At 35.0% G+C, this 23,788-nt stretch overlaps 4 protein-coding genes across 7 annotated transcripts in view; 2 read left to right on the top strand and 2 right to left on the bottom strand.

The window, feature by feature from the left end:
* The window catches only part of LOC105169398 (mannosylglycoprotein endo-beta-mannosidase-like), an 11,442-nt gene extending 7,069 nt beyond the window's left edge, over positions 1-4,373 (top strand). Inside the window, exons 7-12 of the mRNA XM_020695874.1 lie at positions 1-22; positions 1,267-1,436; positions 1,511-1,715; positions 1,885-2,550; positions 2,627-2,854; positions 3,299-4,373. The exon at positions 1-22 is cut by the window's left edge and continues 182 nt beyond it. Of these exons, the coding sequence (XP_020551533.1) occupies positions 1-22; positions 1,267-1,436; positions 1,511-1,715; positions 1,885-2,550; positions 2,627-2,854; positions 3,299-4,096 (2,089 nt within the window). The 3' untranslated portion in view covers positions 4,097-4,373. The remainder of the gene's footprint in view (positions 23-1,266; positions 1,437-1,510; positions 1,716-1,884; positions 2,551-2,626; positions 2,855-3,298) is intronic.
* Positions 5,381-9,608, bottom strand: LOC105168904 (deSI-like protein At4g17486). 3 transcript variants are annotated; one of them, XM_020695784.1, is made up of 5 exons: positions 9,542-9,608; positions 8,990-9,209; positions 6,834-7,124; positions 6,376-6,456; positions 5,381-5,661 (listed from the first exon to the last, which is right to left on the bottom strand). In XM_020695784.1, exons 2-5 carry the CDS (start codon positions 9,150-9,152, stop codon positions 5,519-5,521), a joined length of 678 nt encoding a protein of 225 aa, XP_020551443.1. In that variant the 5' UTR covers positions 9,153-9,209; positions 9,542-9,608; the 3' UTR covers positions 5,381-5,518. The 3 variants fall into 3 exon arrangements, with proteins under 3 accessions (XP_020551443.1, XP_020551442.1, XP_011087402.1); XM_020695783.1 differs by having other exon boundaries at positions 8,990-9,244; positions 9,542-9,598; XM_011089100.2 differs by having other exon boundaries at positions 6,834-7,121; positions 8,990-9,244; positions 9,542-9,598.
* On the top strand, positions 11,531-15,955 carry LOC105168902 (chaperone protein DnaJ). Of its 2 annotated transcripts, none has more exons than XM_020696278.1 (7): positions 11,531-12,097; positions 12,262-12,342; positions 13,271-13,356; positions 13,539-13,618; positions 14,937-15,020; positions 15,238-15,346; positions 15,449-15,955. In XM_020696278.1, exons 1-7 carry the CDS (start codon positions 11,807-11,809, stop codon positions 15,588-15,590), a joined length of 873 nt encoding a protein of 290 aa, XP_020551937.1. In that variant the 5' UTR covers positions 11,531-11,806; the 3' UTR covers positions 15,591-15,955. The 2 variants fall into 2 exon arrangements, with proteins under 2 accessions (XP_020551937.1, XP_011087400.1); XM_011089098.2 differs by lacking the exon at positions 13,271-13,356 and adding an exon at positions 12,930-12,967 and having other exon boundaries at positions 11,536-12,097.
* Positions 16,241-23,176, bottom strand: LOC105168903. The gene is made up of 9 exons (XM_011089099.2): positions 22,867-23,176; positions 20,784-20,871; positions 20,193-20,306; positions 19,707-19,789; positions 18,934-19,048; positions 17,864-17,955; positions 17,362-17,427; positions 16,833-16,926; positions 16,241-16,539 (listed from the first exon to the last, which is right to left on the bottom strand). The coding sequence occupies exons 1-9, from the start codon at positions 23,109-23,111 to the stop codon at positions 16,432-16,434; spliced, it is 1,005 nt and encodes a 334-aa protein (XP_011087401.1). The 5' UTR covers positions 23,112-23,176; the 3' UTR covers positions 16,241-16,431.

The following is a 23,788-nucleotide window of genomic DNA, read 5'->3' as shown; positions in this document are numbered from 1 at the left end:
AGTTCAGTACACATTACCTGAGGTTGGTTTCTGAGTTCCTTTCACTGACAATGTATGGCATGTAATTTTTTTCTTTTCTCTGTGCCTTTCTATCTAATCTATGCTTACTGTTATTATTACTTCACTGATCATGATTTCAAGAATCATCTGAATATTCCTGCCCCAATCGGTCTTCAATAGAGAAATCATTCTTGAGGATTTATGAAATTAGAAATATGAATTGAAGGAGCTTCCAAATGATAAATGTCCAGGTTGTGAATATGATGATAGGTAGAAATTTGATGTCCATATTGAAATGTTCAGCCACGTGAATTTACCTTCAAAAAAATGCTTGAAATAGCAACAAAAGTGCAACTTCTAGTCTTGGACATCTTCCTCACAGATGATCCTTCTTATACATTAACAGCATTAAGTATAGTGTTTGCAGGTTAATAGCAAACAATATGAATTCTTAAGAGCTAATTTCATGAAGATTATAGAAGAAAGATATATTTTCTGTCCAGAGTAGGGGAGTTTGTAGGCAGTGACCACTTGGATTTTTCTCTTTTTCCTTTTTTACTTGGGAGAATCTTCACACAAAGATGAACTAAGAGTTTCCATTATGTGCAGCAATAGGGTGCTTATCCTCTGTTGGAGTTTCTTTCTTCTCACTATCTTTTCCCCCCTATTATTTTTCCTTTCAGGAAAGCTGTAATTCTTTAAGTTGTCATGAAGATAACTGCTTGATAGAAGTAAAAAGTGACCTTAACAAGTGGTCATATCGCTCCAAAGTTGAGCAGTAAGGTTGCTAGATATCATATAAAAGATACAAAGAGGCTCGTTCCCTGAAACATATTAGTATGAAAAGTATGGAAAGGAGAAATTCTGAAAATTCACTTTCAGTAAGTGAGAGACTGACAACCAAAACATGATAGTTGAAAACTATGTGAGAAATGCTGAAAATTCACTTGCTATAAATCAGAGACTGTCAACCATACGAAGAGAACAGATAATGCTGTCTCTTTCCTTTCCTCTTCTTTCCGTTCAAGGGTGGGTGATTTCCTACAAATCCCTGTTGATGGTAGTTTTCTTACCTTGTACGGCATGGTGAGATTTGATATCCAGTTATTTATAATGTTATTTACTAGCTTACTCTTCTCAAGCATGAGCTATGAGTTATCCAGAGGGAAACTGAATCAATTTGTTTGAAGTATTTTGGTACTAGTAAGTAAGTTGTTTGCTCACAGTTACAGGTTTCCTCTGAATGCTTAATTGTTTTTTCTGCAGATATTCTTCTATAAACCCAATCTGTGGTGGCCCAATGGCATGGGAGAGCAATCCCTTTACAATGTAGAAATAACTGTTGATGTGAGAGGTAACGGAGAGTCTGACTCATGGACCCAGCATTTTGGGTTCCGTAAGATTGAGAGCCATATAGATAGCAGTACTGGTGGAAGGTATTAACATTTCCTGGATTGATACAAGTAACTCTTTATGCATGTGAAACCAAGCTGATCTTACATGTGTGCAGGCTGTTTAAGGTCAATGGCCAGCCAATATTTATCCGTGGGGGTAATTGGATTTTGTCAGACGGGTTGCTACGGCTCTCAGAGAAACGTTATAAAACAGATATTAAATTTCATGCTGACATGAACTTGAACATGATTCGCTGTTGGGGTGGTGGACTTGCTGAAAGGCCTGAGTTCTATCACTACTGTGACATTTATGGTCTTCTCGTTAGTTCCTCTACCTCCCTGTGCATGCATCGATGTCTATCAATGTGTTTATGTTTGCATTTGTGTCATTGCAGAAGTATTTAAAATGCAGTGGCTGGCTTTGCTTTAAAATTTTACTACCCAAGTTGAATAGTAAGACAGAGTACATGAGATTTTAGCTATTTTGTAGGTTTGGCAAGAGTTCTGGATAACTGGAGATTGTGATGGACAAGGCGTCCCAATATCAAATCCAGTTGGTCCATTGGACCATGACCTCTTTTTGCTGTGTGCCAGGGACACTGTGAAGTTGCTAAGAAATCATCCCAGTCTTGCTCTATGGGTTGGAGGCAATGAACGAGCTCCACCTGATGATATCAATACAGCTTTGAAAAAGGATCTACAACTGCACCCCTATTTTGAAAGTTCTATCGACTGGAAGTATTCTAAGGAGGAGACCCTGTTACTGATGGACCCAAGTGAATATCTGGACGGCACACGTATCTATGTCCAAGGAGCCATGTGGGATGGCTTTGCTAATGGCAAGGGGGATTTTACTAAAGGTCCCTATGAAATTCAACATCCTGAGAACTTCTTTAAGGATGACTTTTACAGCTATGGTTTCAATCCTGAGGTTGGTTCTGTAGGAACACCTGTGGCAGCTACTATCAGAGCCACAATTCCTCCACAGGGATGGCAGATTCCTCTGTTCAGAGAATTGCCTAATGGTTGTATAGAGGAAGTGCCCAATCCTGTTTGGACCTATCACAAGTACATTCCACATTCAAAACCAGAATCGGCTGACAATCAAATTCTACTATATGGAACACCAAGGGATCTTGACGACTTTTGTCTTAAGGTATACTTAAATATTTATGACTCCTGAAATGCTACTATCTATCTTTTCTTTTGTCAACTTAATTGATATATTTCAGGCACAATTGGTTAATTATACCCAATATAGAGCTCTCTTAGAAGGTTGGGCCTCTCGCATGTGGAGCAAATATACAGGTGTCCTCATTTGGAAAACCCAAAACCCTTGGACAGGTCTGAGAGGCCAGTTGTATGATCATCTCCATGAGCAAACAGCAGGTTTCTATGGCTGTCGCTGTGCTGCAGAACCAATTCATGTCCAGCTGAATTTGGCAACATATTTTGTAGAGGTAAACATACACCCAATAGTTTGATGAGTATTTAGGGTGAGTCTTAACATTATTTTCTTATTCTGTAACTTTCTTCTGCTATTATGCATTTACAAAAGATAGAAAAGAGCTACGTCAGACTGTGTGCTTAGGCATCAACATCTCTGTGCAACCTTTTTGAGCTACCAGTGCCTATTTTTACTGAATGATTGTTTTCCTGTTAACAAATACATAGTTTTATCAAGCAGACATATCAATAGAGTAAGAGATTTTGTAAAGCATACACATTTCTACTTTAATCATCTTATAAACAGTATATTATAGTTGTCAAGAAGTCTCTGCTTGTAAGATGTGTTGTTTAAGCCACGGAAATCCCTTGATGTGTATAGGATACATTTTATACATGTTTGTGTTTTTCCTATATTCATAAGTTGATTTATCCAAATGAAAAAAATTACCATGCAGGTAGTCAACACAACATCAGATGAAATATCTGAGGTGGCAATAGAAGCCTCAGTTTGGGACCTCGAAGGTGGTTGTCCGTACTACCAAGCCCTTGACAAGCTCACTGTACCATCCAAACGAACAGTATCTATTTTCGAGATGAAGTATCCTAAGTCTGAAACCCCCAAACCCATATATTTTCTTCTTCTTAAACTCTATAAAATGTCAGACTGCAATGTATTATCAAGAAACTTTTATTGGTTACATCTGCCAGGAGGTGACTTCAAGCTCCTTGAATCATACAAGAAAAATAAAATTTCCCTCAAAATTACTTCTCTGACTTTCATAAGAGGGTCCAGCTATGAGGTCAGAATGCATATAGAGAATACATCAAAGAAGTCAGACTCAAGAAGTCTAATCCATAATAACAATTTCTTTGCAAAAGGTGGCAGCAGAGATTTTGATGTGCCTTCATCCGAAGCTGTATTGAATGTGCCTGAGAAGAAAAAGGAGCTAAGTTTATTGCAGAGGATATGGAAGAACTTCTCTACGGAAACCAGTGGTAAGAGAGTTATCGAAATCAGTGGATCTCATGCTGGAGTAGCCTTCTTTCTTCATTTCTCTGTCCATGCTTCAAAAACGGGTAACACAGACAGTGAAGATGTTCGCATTTTGCCTGTTCATTATTCTGACAACTATTTCTCACTGGTACCTGGGGAATTAATGACAGTGCACCTCAACTTTGAGGCTCCCCAGGGTATTACTCCTCATATTATACTTCATGGTTGGAACTACCAAGATGGGCATACTGTTCTGTAGCTGCAGTTGCACTACAGTTAAAGCAGTTTGTTGGGTGCCCGATTTCTTTCATCAATCTCTGTGGATATTGTTGGTCATTATTAATTCAGTTCATCAATAATTCGAGCCAAGACTCCCCAGTTTCATACTAGGTTATGCATCCTGGTATGTATGATAAACTGTAATCTCCAAAAGATGATATAATACTTTGTACCATAGATCTACTAAAACCTACTATCTGCAATACTATCAGGCAGGCAAACATCTAAGCTAATGGGCTTGATTGCTGTCCTTTTCATATGCTTATTTTGCATTGCTGTATGATTCTGTGTCTAATTGTCTACTTAGTTTTGCCTTCGCTTCCCCTGCTGCCCATCCCAGGCAACTGCTGGGAGCACGACCATGGATTTCGGTTTGGTCCAGATATAATTGTTTTAGTCTTTCTTCACCATCAGTGCATCTAGTCTATCCAAACTATTGACAGGGCGAGAATTACATTGCGACTTTCTAAAAGATAGGGAAGCCACTATGGGAACAGCGAGTGACTTGTTATTGTAGTAATGCACAATGAAGAACAACTGATGCATGTCTACTCATTTAGAACATGATACTAATAGTTGCTTAACTAAGAGAGAGTTTTAGATCCAAGAAAAGTTGTAATCTAACATGAAGATTCATTTAGTTGATTTTCATTTGTTATCTAACCAATTTTAATATGTCAAGTGATCTAACTAATTCTCATTAATATGCCAAGTAATTTCTCCACATTAAATCCTTTCCATTTTGATGATTTTTTGAGTCATTTCATGTTATATCATAGGAGTATTTTTTTATCTAGTAAGTATATTATATTATGAATAGAAATAATAAAAAATAATGAGTAAATAAATATAATGTGAAAAGCAATAAATATGAATAATGTGAAAAGTAGTTAATAGGAATTAATAAGTATATTGTTTTACAATTTTTATCCTTAAAAAGAATAGTATCACAAGGGTAACTTAGCCAACCAAAAAAAGAAAGAAACTATTCATATTTTTATATAGATATAGAAAAACATCGCGCATATAATATTTAAGGGTTATGTGATGTGATTTTATTCACGCATGCACATTATGTTATGTTTTCTCGGCAGAAAAATCAACAACAATATATCATGTATAGCAAAGTGCAAATTTCACAAAGTTGAGATGATAAGTTGACCAAAAAAAAAGTTTAGATGTTAAAATGTAAAAACGAACATAATTCGGATAGCAAAATATAATTTACCCTTAAATAAATTATACAGAAACTATGCACCTCATAAAATATCAAGAACAAAGACACTCGAATAGATTGATTGATACTACACTGTTTGGCGAAATACAAAGGAGATTTACACACTACTTGTACAAACAAGACAACACGTTCATAATTAAGAAATTTTAGAGAGAAAAATATAAATCAAAGAATATCTTTCGCTAGCCTTACTGGTCTGTCTTGCAAAACTTCCACATCACCATCTGGTGTGCTAAAGAGATGATGACTTAGATCCTCCTCTTCACTCTCTTCTGTTGCAGATGACCCGCCAGAATCAATTCCATCTTCTGCTTCAGAAAATGTAAAATACGTTAGAACAAGCAAAACAAATATGTTGGAGATATAAAATCACAGGCATGGTTCAAGTAGTAGTAGCAACAGTAATACCGATTGATGTTGTGTATTGGTCGGAGTACAAAACTATTATCAGGTAATATAAATTAAATGATGCTATGAAAGTTCTAAAAGGTAGTAAAATTACAGGAAAATACAAATAGCACAAGTCACAACTCATCACTACACAGCAAAGCGTTCCGAAATAAACTTAAAACAAAACATTACTGTCAAACTTAAATTTGTAACAGATATCAGTTAACTAGTCAAATTTTTATAATCACGCATTATGTTTTCTATATAATTAAAAAGGACACCTTTTAGTTCTGTTTTTCATAATTGTTTGAGAAAATTTGAGATTATAAAAAGTATTAAACTAATAATGTAAGAACAAAATGAAACATATTTTACAGGTGTCATGCTGATTTGATCCATATTCTTCAATAAGCATGGTAGAGAAATTCCAAGATTATTTGGTGACATCTTCACAGACAACTTGATTCAGCAATTTTCTATTTTCTTCCGCACAACTTTAGTTTCTAGTTTCACTCCCAGATGATCATGGATATATATGTAGGAAAGGATAATCTCATACAAATAACACATGATGACTAAATGATAAAGCATATATACCATATCTGAACAGCCAAAAAATATCAAACACTTGCCTGAATAGATTTCAAAATCAGGAACACGTGAGATTGACGTAGACTGGATCCTTTCAGGCAACAGACAATTACAAAAAGAACCTGAAATTACAGAGGAGCGGGAAACGAGAGATAGTTTAGACCATTAGACATCCCACTCACACTAAAAAGTTCTTACAAGATCTGTCTCTCTCTCTCTCTTCCTTTTCCTCTTTCCGTTTTAAACTGTATTGGTTGGAAGAGAGGGAGCTTATTTAAGAAATGGCAATACCTATGCTTTAAGGGCATAATGGCTTAATATATGAGTTGTGCCAGAGGGTCAGAAGCTAATTATGAGTTTAATCATATATCATACCAACAAATACTAGAAATTAAGCACTGATAAAAATATGGGTGTCATTTTGCCCTTGATAGAGATCACACCAGACAACTTAGCTTCAAACATTGGTGTAAGAAATAAGAGAAATTTTATTTCTCACCTAGTCGAGCCAACCGATTCACCCACCCAGGTATGGGTTTGCCAGTAAGACGCATAGAAACTTCATCAGTGAAATGATTGCAATTCTTAGAAATCAAATTGTATGTGTCCCCATGATATTTGTTGGAAAGATACTCCATGAATGACCGAAATTCCGACCGAGACAGCTCAGTGCTTCCCAAAAGGATTGAGCGTCTAAAGATAAAACCTGGGCAGCTTCTAGGTTCAACCTCAAACACTCCACTGGATGGGTACTCATGAGCTCCAAATCCATATTCCAGACCATGTGCTACTTCATTAAATTGAGAAAATTTATTACTAAAGATTAAAAGATTAACACGAAGAGGAAACATATAACACAAAGCCACCACATACAAATATGACAAAAACAGGTCAAGAAAGTGCTTCCAGAAAGCCTTATGTTCCATTCAAATGAAAAGGTCACCAATAGTTCCATCATGTCTGGATTGCTTAGCTTTATAATGGATTACATCCAACAGCGAAATATTCTTAAGGTAACTACTAATTTCACCTAGGACCTAATTGTATTCTTTTGCTACAGATCGCAAAGATGCTTCCCACAAAAATAATGTAACATGATGAAGGCATATACGACAAAATATCTCATATGTGTTGCCATAATCATGCTAGATATGTAATTTTCAGTATTTAATGGTTTAGATACAAAATCGTATTTGACATATACTAGTTGCAGAAACCATAAAATTCAAACACAAACAACAGTCACAAAAGATACATGCTACCTTCATTTTTTAACCTAACCAAAGGAAGCGGCCCATACCAAGTAAACATAAAATAACGGTATCTCCCAAGTTAAATAGTAAAAAAGAATTTCTCCAAAATTTTACCAGAAAACTTAAATAACATAGACATGCAACTGTCATTTGCGCAACACTATGATGTCTCCTCAGACTTTCTAGCTAGAAATGAGGAAGACATTAATGACTAATATAAGTTTCTGTAGGAGGTATGACGGATTTAAGCACGTGGCACCCTGAGTATTCACATTGAATATAGCAGTAACTGCCTAAAAGTAAAATGTTAATTCATGCAGTACTGTCTGTCCCCAATTTGAATGAATAATAGAAGATTTGATCTTGGGGATTTGGAATACATGATAATCACATAATATGCTTGTCACATGATATGGTAAAGCAAATAATAACCATGTGAGTGAAGTCAATTCAGACATTCTTTCCTTGAGTACGGAAATTAAAATCCCTGATCCAGGACAGACAAAAGTATGTCAGAGACTAGCTATAGGAACCACATGACACACTGTTCATATTTGGTGTCGATAGAAGCAGCAATATGATAGCTTTCCTCGGAAATTATTCAAGTTGTAAAATTCTGGGGCTTCAAGAAGAGATAAATTTGGGGGATCAAAAGTCAAACCACCAAGTTGTCATTTAATGTTGTCACAGCGACAGACAAAAGAGACCAGTTATGTACCGTCAATCATACATAGGGATAAATAAGAGGCACATAATTGTTTCTTGTTTTCTTGTTTGACTACTTATTCTAACCTCCTTTTACATCAGCTGAAGAAGTTTGAGAAGCCTTTCAAGCAGTTAGCTACAGAGGCACACTCCTAGATGCATGCGATCTCCGAGCATATAACTCATTTCATACTTAGATACATATTAAGCCACTCTTAATCCTGAGAAGTGTTGTGCTATCACCTGATATTACCCTACAGTAATTATACAGTAGTGATCAGCCTAAAAAAAAAAGTTAAAACAATTTCAAGCATTCATTATCTGCAAAGTTTGCAAGAAATCAAAATACACAAACTCTTCTAGCAGTGTATATTCCTCCTTAATGCCCATACCCAACTAAAACAGGGAAAGGTAATTACTTTTTTTCCAAAGAAGTATGAATCTTTAAGAAAATGTTAAAATAATAGCATAAGGTCTCACTGGTGTCCAACTACTACCAATCAAAAATTGGCCAAATTAAGATAATAACTTTCCTGGAAAATGCCCATCAACAGGCAATCAAAAGGGGTTAGAATGCCTAATTTACACGGCATTATACATATAAAGACAAAGCTTTGGTAAACTCAGTCCATAACAAGCAAAAGGCGCTTTAACAAATAAATTAATCATTGAATTATGAATGCAAAATCGATTATACCTTCAATACCAGAATGAAAAATTCCACATCCGAACCAGTAAAGATAGCTGTTTATATGAGTGAGATCATATACATTCAGGTACACCAATGCCCGACTTCTCCCCGAGCTGCTTTGCCCGGTGGGTGAACTATCTGAGCTGGATGAAACCGGAAACAATCGCATGGTGTCTATCACTTCCTCCCCACAGAAAATGCTCCAGACTGTGCGCACTTGTTGTATCTGCAGAGCTCAGCATCCAAACAACCCGAAAAACCCTGATCAACCAGGGGGAAAAAAATGGGAAACAAGGAGCTAAATCACTTGAATTATCAATAATTTTAGAAAATCCCAGTTTAATGTGACAAAGGAATCAATGATTTGAGGAACAGGAGTTCAATGGATAAAGAATAAGAGAGCAGTTAGCACCAAAACGATGATTACGATTGTACGCCTAGGGCCAATGTGTGTAATAAAATAAACACATAGAAAATGTAGCTACCAAAAATACATAAAAAACCATCTGTGCATATATATAGAAAGAGAAAATTTAGAGTGAGAAAGAGAGAAGTTACAGAGGATTGAAAGAGGAAACTCGTCTATGTGATGTCGGAATGATGACAGCTCCGAATGAGGGAGGAGAGAGACGGGGTTCATATGTTTTACGTTAATTTCATAAAACCCCCGATATTTTACTAAATTCACGAAAAAGTCCCTTCATATTTAAAAATAGCAAAAATAGCCATACTATTTTTAAAATAATGCACACGTGCATTTTCATTCAATCAATTAATTTTAATGGCGTTAAATATTTTAATAAATTGTGAGTTATACCTACTCTTGGAGTTATCTAAATATTCTTTCCTCATTAAATATTATTTATTAGGCAATTTTCATCTTTATTTATTTATTTATTATAAAACATAGATAAATTCATAAGTCAAATATAGATATCTAACAAAATATGTATTTACGACATTCGTCTTAAACTTTTCAAGTTAAGAATATTTAAGACATGAACATCTATGACCTTGTTGAAACTTTTATTTTTAAGACACACTTGTAAGAAGAATGTCTCATTTTCTGTACGTATATGAAATTCTTTGATAGGATAAGTATATATTTTTTGGGGTTTAAAAAAAAAAAAAAAAAAAGCAAGGATGACACTCACAAATCTATAAAGGAGGATTACGTTTGCATTGTGTGTGTTGGTGGGCTACTGACCAGAATCCCTATAGGCTATAACCAACTTGTTATCATCAAAAGTCAAAACCTAACTACATCGACACATATATCAAAATGTGTAATAAGAAAATTGTCGTCACTAAGTCAGGTGAACTATGAGCGTATGGTTATCGTTAGAGCGAGTTAAAGAGTCACACTCTTGCTTGAAAAAAGCTCGTCTCTTACTGATTATTAATCTAAGTGTTGAATAATTTATGAAATAGTAATAAGATTAATTCACATCAAGATGCATTTGATCCAAAGATTGAATTAAAGACGATGTCGAAAATAATTTACTAGAGTGGTTAATATACATATTGGTCTTAATTAATGCAAAGTGTGATTGATTTGGAATAATTTAATTCGATTAAATTAATTATGTCTAATTAAATTAGACAAGGCTCAAAAGAAAGTACTAATTAATTAATTAATTGAATCAATTAATTTGAGTTTTAATTAATTTAGTGGATAAATTGATTCATTAAATAAAGGGTGAATTGATTGGCTTGTTTATTTAAATGAGCTTAGGCACAAGTACCTCATAGGTTTGTTGGAAGCAATCAAGGATTGGGGTTAAATAATAAATATTGAAAATGCAGGGGTAGAACAGTTGTCATGTTTGATTTTGGTTTCATTTTCAATCTTTAATTTTCTGTATGAAATATACATTTTTAAATTTGTATAAATTTTTATATAAAATGAATAACATATTTAGATTAGTTAATAAAATTATATTTATATTATTCAAAATGTCACATCAATATATTGACCAAAACAAAATTAATCAATCAATATATATTTGAGTCAAGTCAACAAGGGAATTGAATCAAAATAAAGGCTAAATTGTATATTTGGTCCCATAAAAAAGGGACTGGTGTGCTTTTTGATCTCATAATTTACAAGAATTCACTTTTAGTGCAAAAAATTAAAAATAGTTGCAATGTTGAAATCATTTTTAGTTTTTTGTCAATACTTAACGGAGATGATCAAAGTGCCTTTAATTGACTTAAATATATTATTTTAATATATAGCGATTTTTTACATTTTTATATTAAATTTTTTAAAATATGTATAATTTAAAAAAAGGAATAGTTTGATAATTTAAAGACGTGACCCAACTGACTTAACGGCACGTGAAATGACCATGCAACCTTTTGTTAATTATAGAGAGAAAATTAGATATGAGATCAATATTGCAATATTTTAAATTTTTTATCCTAAACTTTTTTGTTGGACTAAATATGCAATTTAGCCCAAAATAAAAACCTATGATAAATCGTATGTAATTGGAGCTGTATGCAACTTGGCATGTTGTGCTTCTTGTTTCTTCAATGCAATTAATCTTCCCCCAAAAAAGAATAATCAATTAATCAATTGAAACAATATTCATCAAATTGCCCAATCTATAAAGTGGAGGAAAATTGGTTAGAAAATTAATTTTTTGGATTTCTTTTTTAAAATCAAGGAAATTGGTGGATGAGATTAAGAGGGTTTTATTTTTATTTTCCCCTAATTTTCAGTCCACGAATGAGATTCGATGACAAGAACGAACGATCCCACGAATTTTGTTCAGGTGAGAAGTCCAATTGATTGCTGGAAAGAGACAAGTCTCAGAAATGGAACCCATCTCTCTCTGCAATCGTAATATTGCGGCGGTTGGAATCTCACCGCTCTTGTTCTTCAGTACCCACAGTGTTCCGACCGCTGGCTACTGCTCGTTTACTCCTAAATTTGGAAAACCATCGCTCTGTTCTTCTTCGGTTGGAGTTAAGTGCAGTTCTGGTAGTGGGAAGAATGGAGATCTTGATGAGGATGATGAACCCTTCACAACTTCTTGGGCTTACAGTGTGCTGGGACTTCACCCTCAATGCTCATCTGCGCAAGTCAAAGCTGCTTTTCGAACCAAGGTAATTGATCATTTCAGGAATCGTTTTTTTGAAAATTCTGTTATTGGGTTCTTCTGGACTGTTTCAACTTCTACTCATATGAGTTCTTCAGGATTTTTTGTTTTCCTTTTTAATAATTATTCGGATTTGTGTGTGTGTTGTGGGTGGGGTGAGGGGATTTGCAGGTGAAGCAGTTTCATCCGGACCTAAAGAGAGGTGGGCAAGACTCGGATGTAATGATTCGGCGTGTAATTCAAGCCTATGAGGTAATTGTTTACAATAACGTGTATCGTTATTCTCTAGGATCAAAGGCTCATTAGTGTTTGATTTTTATTTCTTGTGGATATTTTGTTATATCAGTTCCCATCCCACTGTTTCTGACTGGTGCTGCCTTTAGGAATTCATTGCATGATGCATCTTTTTGTAGTTAACTTCTTTTGATAAGGATCATTTCAAGTTGAATTTCTATCAGCAATTGGTTAACTTCCGGGCCACTTCTATAGCTATAAAGGTCTCTTCTGAATTAGTGTAGTTGATATTGATATGCTAAGGCGGTTTTGAACTTTATGAACTTGTAGCTGTAAAAGTTTCAATTTGTGAGTCGTTCTTTGTAATAATACGCAGGTTCCTGTTTTTGTAATTTCTAGTGTACCAAGTGCCCCGTTGAACCTGTCACTCTTCCCCATGACAACATCAAAGAAATGACAAAAAAGGAAAAAGTCAACCTCGTTTACAGTATGAACAACCCCTACTTGGGTTCTCTCCATTGTTATAGGTTTCTCTAAAAGACTGTCATTTTTCAATTTCTTAATTAGAGAGCGGCTAACCAGAACTAATTTGCTGTATCAAACAGATTTTGTCCAACTACAGCAAATCAGAAATTATTGAGAGGTAAACAGAACAATCTAATGTTTCTCCTTGTTGAGCATTACTTTATGGAGTAGCAATTCGTATTGCAGTTCCACAACTACAAATGGACTTAGCACTTTTTTTTCCTAAAAAATCATTATTTGGTTAAGAACTAGAGCAAATGAAAATTTCATTGTATCAACTTACCTGTTACCACAGCAAATGACACCATTATTTGATTTAGCAAGAGTTTTGTCATAGTTATAAGTATCTCGATTGAGGTTGGAAGGTAGTTGGTGGCAGAATTGGACAAACTGATCATTTGGCTCTTTAATGGAATTGTAGACAAAAAAGAGACCTTTGGTTCTGAGGGGACCACGGTATTGGCGTATTGCATTGGTTCGACATTGTTCTCACTCCAGATACCGTGGGTAAATTAAGGATATGCAAGTTCCTTCACAATTGGAACAAACTCATTTACTGTTCACATTATGATATATGTACTATAGGTTACACTTTTCGCCAGCAGGTTGTCTGGTGATTTCATCTTCTATCAATCCCAGTGTTGTGCTGTAATTCATGATTTTCATGCGCATAATTTTCATATGTGTAGAGAATGTTTGGATCCATTTGACCAACCAGAATGTGAAGCATTTGATGTCTTCGTCAATGAGGTTCTTTGCATTGGCAAAGGTACCAACACTTCCATTATTCTTTCTGTTTCAAACTATAACTATTTTGAAGTAGTGGACTTTGTATGCTGTTTTACTATTTTGTGGATCTGTCTATTTGTTGTTTTTAACACTAGCTTGCTAAGATCAAAGCAGTATCCCTAGTATCCATATTCTAGTTATTATGCTAAACACGTCTTGTTTGATGATAGCAACTGGGTACTTCTGAGAAATAAAGATCTTTCTTTCGTATTTTTCTTGCCAAAGTGCACTAAAAAGTTTAATATTCCAGTCTTAAAGAAGATGGCTGAGATTAAAGGATCTGAAAGCATATGAATTTTTAGTGCAAGTTACCAGTAATACTTTGAATCAGTATTAGCAACCCTTTTGCAGTAAGATAATGGCTGAAAGAAATAATCCATCTCAGATTATTTGGTCCAGAAAGGGGTGCAACACTTTTGGCACATATATGTATCTTCCCTAGAATTTCAGGCTGTATTGATTGATTTAAACAAGCAATCTGAAACTGTTCATTATATATGATGATTCTTGACTCTAGATATCCCCTTGATGCCACTTTTGCAAGTTTCTTTTAGCAATACCTGTATATTTTCTTCCAAAAAGGATGATTCTCTTCTTTCCAGTATGGTTTCTACGTTGACCTTTTACATGAGTAAAAATAATGGTTTGGCACCTGGATAGTTTTCTATCCTGCACTGTAGATGGATATATAATTGCTTTGACCCTCCTAAAGAATGGTGGAAGATCAAGGAACTCTGTCCTTGTTACCATCTCTGTCTCGTGCTTGTATTGACATCTTGCTACCTATATTATACTCAAATACTTATTGGACCCACGGTTAAATCACAAACAACTTATTGGGAATAAGTACTTCTCTTCTTATTGCAAGTCTTCAGCTTCTTGCTGTCTGAAACCATGTAACACAGTGTGGGTATTAATGATGAACTTGGAGATAGGAAGACATATGGTACATCATAATATTGCTTCTTAAAAATATTAGATATTAATTTCGTGTTATATTCTGGGCTGAAGCATGAGACCTATATTTCTTACAGAAATATCAAGTCAAACTTTACCCGCTTAATATGAGTATGAGACCTGCACTTTCATCCTCTTAAATGCAAGAAAAATATGCATAGAACCATGCATGTTTCATGTTTCAACGGGGACAACTTTCTTAGTTCCAATTGCTACAATGACGATCTTCACTTACCTGAGTCGCAACTTAAACTTCTTTTTCCTTTCTTTTTTGTTCTTTTACTGTTGGCTTAGAGGGGACAGACTTACTCTTTTGTTCACTCTCATTTCAATATCTGCAGGCTGTCCATATTCGTGTGTAAATAGAGCACCTCATGCTTTCAAATTCTCTTCAGTAACAGGGACAGTGCGTGCAGCTTCTCAAGGTTGGTGTTGACCTCTTTATTACGGTGATAAAGTACAAATATTTGCTTACCAATGTAAAAGAAAGTAAGAAGTAAGAAAAGAAAAGACGAGTTGAATTGGTATTTCTGAGAAACAATAATCTGAATTTGACTGTGATCTAAGGGAGTGAGAGTAGGCCAAGCAAAAGTTTATTGATCCCCTCAGATTTCCTGATTGAACCATTCTTCTATTCCTCAGGGCATGCTGAGGACTATCAAGTTCAGCTTGCAGTTGGTCAGTGTCCGAGAGGTTGTATTCATTATGTTACACCATCACAGAGAGTTATTCTAGAGGAGCTTCTTGACACGTATATTACCTGCTTTACTCCCCCTCCCCCTCTCAATCTTTTCATTCTTCTTTCTGTTGTATAGATTCCAAATCCCCGCTTTCTGTGCTATTTCTTTTGCAGCATACTAAACATGCCATATGATACTTCATCTGAGGCCGAGCTACTCTATTCTCTCATTGTTAAAGCCAACTACGAGAACAATCGATATCAAACTCCTAAGAGGAATGCCAAGGTCTCTAGTAAGCATGTCGATTGGTTCTAAACCCCTGTCAATCACTAAGATCAACAGAGCCGGTGAGGCCCACTGTCCATTCGAGAAGATAGAGAATGCCTCTATTCACAGTTATCTTGCGATGGAGGTTCATTCTATTTAAGACATACACACCGAAGACTCTCTGGGATGATTGTATGTAACTTTTCACACGGCAGCCCATAATTTCAATGAGCCAAGTGAAGCATTATACAGCTAAGATCAGAACACAGATGACTGTAGTTGTATTATGCATTAATTCCTTGATACACAATATAGCTACAGAATTACTTGCCCACATACACAAACAGTGATTGTCAACTGCATTGCCTGACGGTCAATTACAATATAGAATGCACTTGAAAACTGCTGAGAAACTGAGGTTGCAAGATATCCATTGAAGAAAGAGAATGAGCAACTTGTAGGTTCTGATGTATAACTGAGAACAAAAGAACAATCATCTGATAAAAGAAGAGAGCACAAATTAACAATCATGATTTTATATTTACAGGAGCTTGTTGAACAACATTCGTATATCTCTGAAGACTTGGATAATTGGATTGAATGGTTCTCAACCTTCTCTGAGGACCTTAGATTTCAACCAAGAAAACTAAGTAGTACAAAAGCGAAAGAAAAAAATTAAGAAAAGAAAAAGGCAACACTCTCAGTAAAATTAGGACTACATTTTCATTAGTATTATTGTATCCCTAAAATTCAGGGACAATATTCAAGCTATTATACAAGCAATTTCGAACAGCATCTGTCAAATAAGAATCAAGTGTGACCAGTAGATGCGCAAATATTAGTTGATTTTTGACATAGAAGAACTGCAAATATTCAATGAAAGCCAAAATCATCTGGAAATAACTTTCATAAAACGATTTATCGAGGAGAAGATTCCTACTGCTTGATCGAACAAAGATGTTCCCTTCTCTGACTTGTCCTGTCCACCAAAAATAATCTGCCAGAAAACCGAAAAAAGCAAGTTATCAGCATTTTCCTGATGAATTCGTGTCTGCAAAACTCACGTTCTGGACCTCATATTGCAGCTGAATCTCCAAACAACTTAAAAAGGAAAACACATACTCATTTTATCCTTTTCTGTTATTGGGGATTAGCTTCTTATAATTCTTTTCTTCTTTTCCCCTTTCTTTTTAGGGGCAAAAGATTTGACTAATAAAGCATCTGTAACCATCACAGAGGAAAAATAAGAGGAAATAAAACAATCTTTTCAAGAATGAGAGAGCAACTAACCTCGAGGTCTTCTATATCAGGACGGCGTATCAATTCCTTAGCAAGCAGATACCTATTTGGCCTCTCCTTATCATCATAAAACACCTTCCACAATCTAATGTGAGACAAGAATATGTTAATAGTATTCAGGTGGTTTTACATGTCTGAATTTGTATAGAGTTGATTCTAGTATAACTCAGAAAGGAACTTTAGTTTTATTAAGCAAGGAGTAATGACATGAGCTGCCTAAAATTTGCACAAGAGGAGACTAGTATAAAATTTTCTTGACTAGTGAGCATGGAAATTATGAAAACGTAAGATGTAAGAAGAAAATTTAACAGTACACAGTAACCAAAACTTCCAGTTCTAGTGTAACATGGAAAGTAACTTTCAGAATTTGGGTGTTTTTGAACTACTACGTAGTGCTATGTTTACTTTGAAGTCTCTTAATTGTCCGTCAGATTATATGAATACATTAGCAAGGGATTTGATACAATTCACAAATATTGGCTACATGGAAAATAAAGTGAAATTGTTAAAGAAAACTTACCCAGGGTAACATCTAAACACAGCACCAGAAGGGAGAGGCTTCATCGAGTAGACAGCTGTAAAAGTGCTACAAAGTGATAATGTGTGAGCACAAGGCTTAAGTAACTTGTTTCAAGATAAAGCAAAATGCAAGTTTATTGAAACATGACATGTAGTTTCATGTAAAAGTATCAGGAAAACAACCCCTCCCCACACAGAAAAGGAAAAGAAAAAGTAAGCAAGCAAATAACATACATAAGTAGATGAATGAAAAGGAAAAATAGAAAGAGACACCATCTCTTTCCATAATCAACTATTTTTCATGTGGTATTCCCACTTAAACCACTTCAAATAAAACGGCAGTTTGAAACATGAACTGCAGGGACAGAGATGTAGTTCCATAACACATTAGAGAAAACATTTTTTTAAAGGAAGAGGTAAAACAGAGATTGTTCCTGAAGCAAACCCACAAACCCCTGGTTTGAAATGATAAAGATTGAACAATCACAAATAACTTACAATACCTCAGAAAATTCCGTCGCAATCGTCGAACATTGATGCCGACTCCAACATCTTCACTAACAAGGCGTGGGTTCCACATAATAAGAGGCCTAGGCTAACCATATCATTTAAAATTATTGTGAGGAATGCTCTTAGCTGATTATATTTGATAATAGTTTGCTACTGGACACCACACAATGCTTCTCTGTCTTAGATGACTGTTGCATGTAACAGATGCCTTTTGAAAATTGCAAGTATATGTTCGTAAACAACAAATAAACCTTTGGGATCCCATTTCACCACAGTAACAATCACATGATTAGGAGAGAAGAGGAAAGAATGCAAATTTTTATGTCATTCATTATATTAGGATTTGACTTTTGGCAATAAACAACATTGCCTAACAGACATTTTCTTATTTTAGCTTGCCAATCATAAGCATGCTCCTTAAAAAATCTAAAGTATTATGACAGACAGAAAAAAAGATATTATTGAAGTGGTGAAAATCACTAGATTATTTACTGTCATCATCTACCTACTATCTTCTTTTACCTAACAATATCTATAATTTTTATGTTTTATTCACCTAAACACATTTATCAGATGATAATTTATCACTACCGCAGCTATGGTTGGGCATATGAGCTTCTGGATGCCACATATTAATGGAAGTCTAAAAGCTTTCGAAGTAATGTTGAGTTAGGGAACAATTTATGGGCTCATAGAATGGTCTTTTGGTAATTTACATATAGCTTCCATGGAATTCAAAAGGTGAATTTGGAGCAACCTAATATTGAATGTCTATCTATTTTTATTCTTTTTGTTTTTGAGTTTATTTAAGAATACCATGAGATAGTAAAACGGGTTATTGGTGAATAAATTAAGTAGAATATGGCCTTTGTAAATAAGTTTGAGATTCCATGATACTTTGGTCTGAAATGAAAAAACCAGCCACCTGAAACCCGACCGAAAAATCAGAATAAAAGGAAAAATACCACATGCCAAAGGTTCCTTTAAGTTTCCCATTGAATTTGTTCTATGTGCTACATAATTCCACATGCAAATACAGAGACAAAGGAGGACGCATCATTACTGGATCATTTGAGAGGTCAGATGCAATTTTCTGGACATATTCCAACATCTGATAATCTGGAACCACCATCACAACAATCTCGTCTTCACTATTCACAGGCTTTCGGTCACCTAGACTGGACAAATAAGATGAACTAGTATTACATAAAAAAGCATACGGACAAGAAGCAGTTAGAGTGCTGCAATTTAGTACTTTATATTTAGCTTCGCCACTCCCATCTCTACTTTCTTCAAACACAGACGCTAATGACCCTTACTTTAAGGATTGTGAATATGTAAGTACTCAGAGAAAGAAAATTCTTTCCAAATGAAGAGATTCTGCACACACTCATCTGAAGATCTTTTTTCTCCAAGAACTTCATCTGAGAATCAATACTTACTTTTACATGTCGAAGTCATGCAATAGAAACAATCCCTAAATCCCCATTGCGGAAAAGAAAACAAGACAATAGGAAATGCTACCCTGTTGCTCCAACTTGAAAGACACGTGATGAAATCCAACATAATTATCTGATTTCATTAATATTATTGAGATGTTTTTTATTTTGAAAATTCAAATACTTATATGTATATAAAAAGGTTTTAATGTCTATTTGCTAAAAAAAAAAAAAGCAGAGTAGCAACGACAGTGAAAAGAATATCCGTAACATGTGACAATCTTGTGCTAGCTAATTAATGACCGCGGGAGTTGCAAATAGATTGATTGAAGGACTGGATCAAAATCAGTTATATTTACAACTGATGATAAAAGATAAATGCATATAAATGGTTTACCTGGCGAAACCAAATGCAGCATCTTTCCATTGATACTTCAATAGTGCAGCAGCACCAGCATCAGGAAATATGGCTTTAATTCTCTACAAGTCAAAACGCATGTACATCTCAATATTTTTAATCAACTCAGGAAAAATTAGGAGAGATGTTGGATGCCCATATCGAGCTAAATAAATAAAAGATGCATTGCTTGACTAGAAAAAAATTGGTTACCCTAACTCATATAGTTGTAATAGCAACCATTGTTTTCAGAGGTTGATAAAGAAAGTGAAAAATAAAGATATTCTGGTACATAGATATATGAGATGACAGATGCTAAGCTTCTTCAATCTCTGTACTGATCAGTTACAACCTACCTCCTGTCCAGTTTGTGCATATATATATGTATATAACAAACACATATATACATTCATAAATAAAGTTGTAATGCATTACCATGTGAGTCCCAATGCTATTACTACAATCCCAGATATATCACAAACCAACCTGGCACCCTGTTTCTTCAATAAGCGTATCCAAGAATATTTTGGACAGTTCCCAAAGCTCAATTTGTGCCCCTTCATCATCAAGAAACTGCAGTTGTGGAATTAATAGCTCCACCTACAGAAAGAAGAAAAGAAAAAAGAGAGAAAATTGGAACAGAAAAAATATACTACAATGATGGACATCCTGCAATTAAAACTACCAGATTAACACTAAGTATAAAATGAAACAGCATAAATTATTCATCTTTCATGAGTAGGGTTGTTCTTTTCTTTATCCCTTCTTCTTTCCCCAGAAAAGAGTTGTTATTAACTGAACTCATCACCCAGTTTAATTGTTTAAGAAGAAGAAAAACCCGAATCATGCTTCAATTGGAGAAAAAATGCTACAATTGAGTCCAAATCCTCCATGGTTGGAGCATTGGATGCTCCAGGTTTTAGAAACAAAAGGTGTAACACAACAATTTGCTTCAACTTTCAAGTTGTTACAAGTGAAAGATTTTGAACTTGCAATCACTAAATAGTTGCAGAATGTCCTTGTCTGTCATTTCAGCTAGCCAACTGAAACAGTATTGACAAATCTGCAAGTACATACTATGGCTCTCATTCCTCCTGAAGAAACAAACTCCGCACTTGCTTGGCCTGATTGACGAACTGCACCCTCCAAATCAGAAGGCAAGCAACTGAAACACAAATCATATGAAATTAAGGCACACTTATGTAAATTTATTGCATCCACTATCCAGGGATCTGGAAATAATTTGAACTATCTAAATACATTTTTCTGGTGCCTAATGTCATGGAGAGGCATATTGGGATGGATAAAACTTGTTATTAGTCAAAAAGAAAAACTAGTATGAAAAAATAGAGTAACCATTCAATGGACTATGGAGATACATTCTACTTTCTATTGCGTGTACAAAATGATACCTTTCCCTCAAATTATGGATCGCAAGTACGGGAGTTATATTGCATCAGAAACCATTAAGGAATTAAGGTGTCTGCAACTGTCATCAAAATAGCAGAGACGGAGAAACGGAGTAGCTTATCAACTCTAATTGACTTATAATTATTCCAGAAAGGAAATATGGGCCAGGAAAATGATCTCAGGGTCAACACTTAAGCTAGAAAAGCCAGAGAGGCTGGTGACTAGTTCAAATTATCCTTTTGTGGCAAATATCTAATGAAAGAAACAAATTGACTGAAGTGTGTGCTTAATCTGAAACTTATGGGGAAATGAAGTGTTTCCACTTTGAAATATTCAGCTCATTGTTGTATTGACACAAAGCATGTAAACTTGCTAAACATATTCTTTGGAGAAAAAGCAACATTCTAAATTATACAAAAGAGCATGTTTGATAGAATACTGAAAACATATTATTGAATGATGCTAAAGCACTTATATCATCTATTAGTAAGTGTGATTGCTGTGCTGGTCTACTGTATTTTTCTGTACTAAGCATGAATACAAGGCAGAGGCATAAATGGAATGGAAATTAAGTCAATGATTCTATAGTCGATAAGAAAAGATTCAGTTCAATAAGTATTATTCTTTCCGTGTCTTGTCGAGTAGTACAACAAAATAATAGACCCATTAGTAAGAATACTTGTCTTATTTTCCTTTTCAAAACATTCATTCTATGAAATACACCCAGCAAATGTTTGTCAAGCAAGAAGTTCATAGACCTTAAGTCCATAAGAGATAAAGCATTTAAGGATTTCAGAAGCAAACACCCACATGTGGAAGTAGAAAGCTTCAAATATGATAATCCAGTTCTGCCACTTTCAATTGACTGACACAGATATCTCTACCTCTGAATGAGCTAATAAGGGATGGTAAAGTTTTTGTTTCTGTGGACAGTGAACAGTAGCAGTAGGTAATAAGTTTATGAGCTCCTTAGCCCCAATTCCCATAAACATCCACGACAAACTGTTGCAGTTACTCAATTATAAATATGTTACACTACTAATACTAGTGACAAAATCGTTGCTTCAAATCCACCAATCATGAGGAAGGAGCCTAAAATTCTCCGAAACTTTAACTAAAAATCCAAAATCTTCCTCTAAATGCCTTCAAAACCAAAGCTAATTCTTGGAACTGCCCTTTACTCACAAAAAGTTGAACACCTCAAACATAAGATAAAACTAGTTTCATGGAGTTCATTCCACTTTGTGCCAAAGCTTTGTGGTCTAATCAATACTTTGTGCACACATCTCATATCTACCCCGAGAAAAACATTCTCGGATGACATTCAAAATATAGCAAAGTTGTTCAACGTTTACTTGATTTGTCTCTCTTGCTTCACAATTTGTCATGTGTTCGGGGTAGTCCCTATTCGTCCAGGTATTACCAGTTTTCTACAACTAGTACCTTCCTTAGAATTCTCCTCCGTCTCATGCAATGTATCTGGAGAGAGGTCCTACTAAAACACACCCAAACTCTGCTTAGTCTTAAATATAACAATACATGAGCAAACCAAAATCCCACCTGACGACAAACAGTTTATTCTTTGAAAATCAAAAGAAAACAAACAAAACAAAGCATCTACACGAACATACTAACACTTCAATAAAGGAAGCAGCTAATTATTTCCAAGGACAAACAACACATTCACAACAACAGAACACGGAGTTCAAGTGAATGAAATAGTAGCATTAACACCAAAATAAAACCGGACCTGTCATCCTCTTCAGTTTCTTCGACTTGCTCAACTGGTGGCTCTTGTGCGTCGTCTTCTTCCGGATTTTCCTGGCCTTGGAATTTCTCAAACTTGGCTTGCGTTCTTGAGCTGGAGATGAGTCTAAGGCGTGAAATTCCATTGAGGTGACAAGGGAGGGAGGTATACAAGGATTGGGAGGTGGCGGGTCGTCTGCGAATTGAGGCGATGGAACCAGCCAGGCTCGAGTATGTTGCAGAGGCCATCTCCCCTTAGTCCGTCCTTCCACACACTCCCCTCAACCGCTGAACGAGATAGATAGAATTGAATAATCGAGTGTGCCATGCTGTCTCGAGGTAACTGTCCGACCAACCAATCACGTCCTTCCACGTATATATTCACCAAAACGAACATAGATTATATATCAGTTTAATCTATTATAAAAGAAAAGATGTTTAGCACTCTCGCACCAATTGTTATTGATTTCAGAGACGTGCTTCAATTGATAAAATAATTAATTACTTTTTTTTTAATTTTATATTAATCAAACTGTTGAATTAATATATTTTATTTTTAATTTATAATATATTTTAAAATATAAATAATTATTTATTATATGTACACAAAAACAATTATTACTAATATAAAAAGAGTCATATTTTCATTGCGATTTGTGGCATCGCAACATCAAGTTTTAAAATATTAATTATATCCTTAAATATTTATAAGAATATAATTATTTAAAATTTAAATATTATACATTATCTTTTAACCGTCAATATACTGTCAAGTTTATTCCCCCACTCACACAATTTGACTGTATGCATCCTAGTATGCATGCTATGATAAATTTGGTATAATTACACATAAACTCCATATGATTTATAGATATTTTGGAGAATGGGTGAAGATAATATATAGATATAATTACACTCTCCTTCTA

This window comes from Sesamum indicum, linkage group LG8 (genome assembly GCF_000512975.1).
Source record: "Sesamum indicum cultivar Zhongzhi No. 13 linkage group LG8, S_indicum_v1.0, whole genome shotgun sequence".
NCBI classification, from domain to species: Eukaryota; Viridiplantae; Streptophyta; class Magnoliopsida; order Lamiales; family Pedaliaceae; genus Sesamum; species Sesamum indicum.
The sequence above is the reverse complement of the archived record's forward strand: the minus strand, read 5'-3'. Positions and strand labels throughout refer to the sequence as shown.

Bases quoted from the DNA above. Each gene is read 5' to 3' on its own strand.
- LOC105168904 (XM_020695784.1), bottom strand. From the start codon at position 9,152: ATGCGATTGTTTCCGGTTTCATCCAGCTCAGATAGTTCACCCACCGGG. The intron at 6,457-6,833 runs GTGAGAAATAAA...CTGTAATTTCAG, and splicing joins GAATCGGTTGGCTCGACTAG to GTTCTTTTTGTAATTGTCTG. The intron at 5,662-6,375 runs GCAAGTGTTTGA...TTTCTGAAGCAG, and splicing joins TGATTTTGAAATCTATTCAG to AAGATGGAATTGATTCTGGC.
- LOC105168902 (XM_020696278.1), top strand. From the start codon at position 11,807: ATGGAACCCATCTCTCTCTGCAATCGTAATATTGCGGCGGTTGGAATC. The intron at 12,098-12,261 runs GTAATTGATCAT...GGGGATTTGCAG, and splicing joins AAGCTGCTTTTCGAACCAAG to GTGAAGCAGTTTCATCCGGA. The intron at 13,619-14,936 runs GTACCAACACTT...CAATATCTGCAG, and splicing joins GGTTCTTTGCATTGGCAAAG to GCTGTCCATATTCGTGTGTA.
- LOC105168903 (XM_011089099.2), bottom strand. From the start codon at position 23,111: ATGGCCTCTGCAACATACTCGAGCCTGGCTGGTTCCATCGCCTCAATT. The intron at 19,790-20,192 runs GTTGGTTTGTGA...TTTGACTTGTAG, and splicing joins TTGAAGAAACAGGGTGCCAG to AGAATTAAAGCCATATTTCC. The intron at 17,956-18,933 runs GTAATGATGCGT...TGATATGGTTAG, and splicing joins CTGACCTCTCAAATGATCCA to CCTAGGCCTCTTATTATGTG.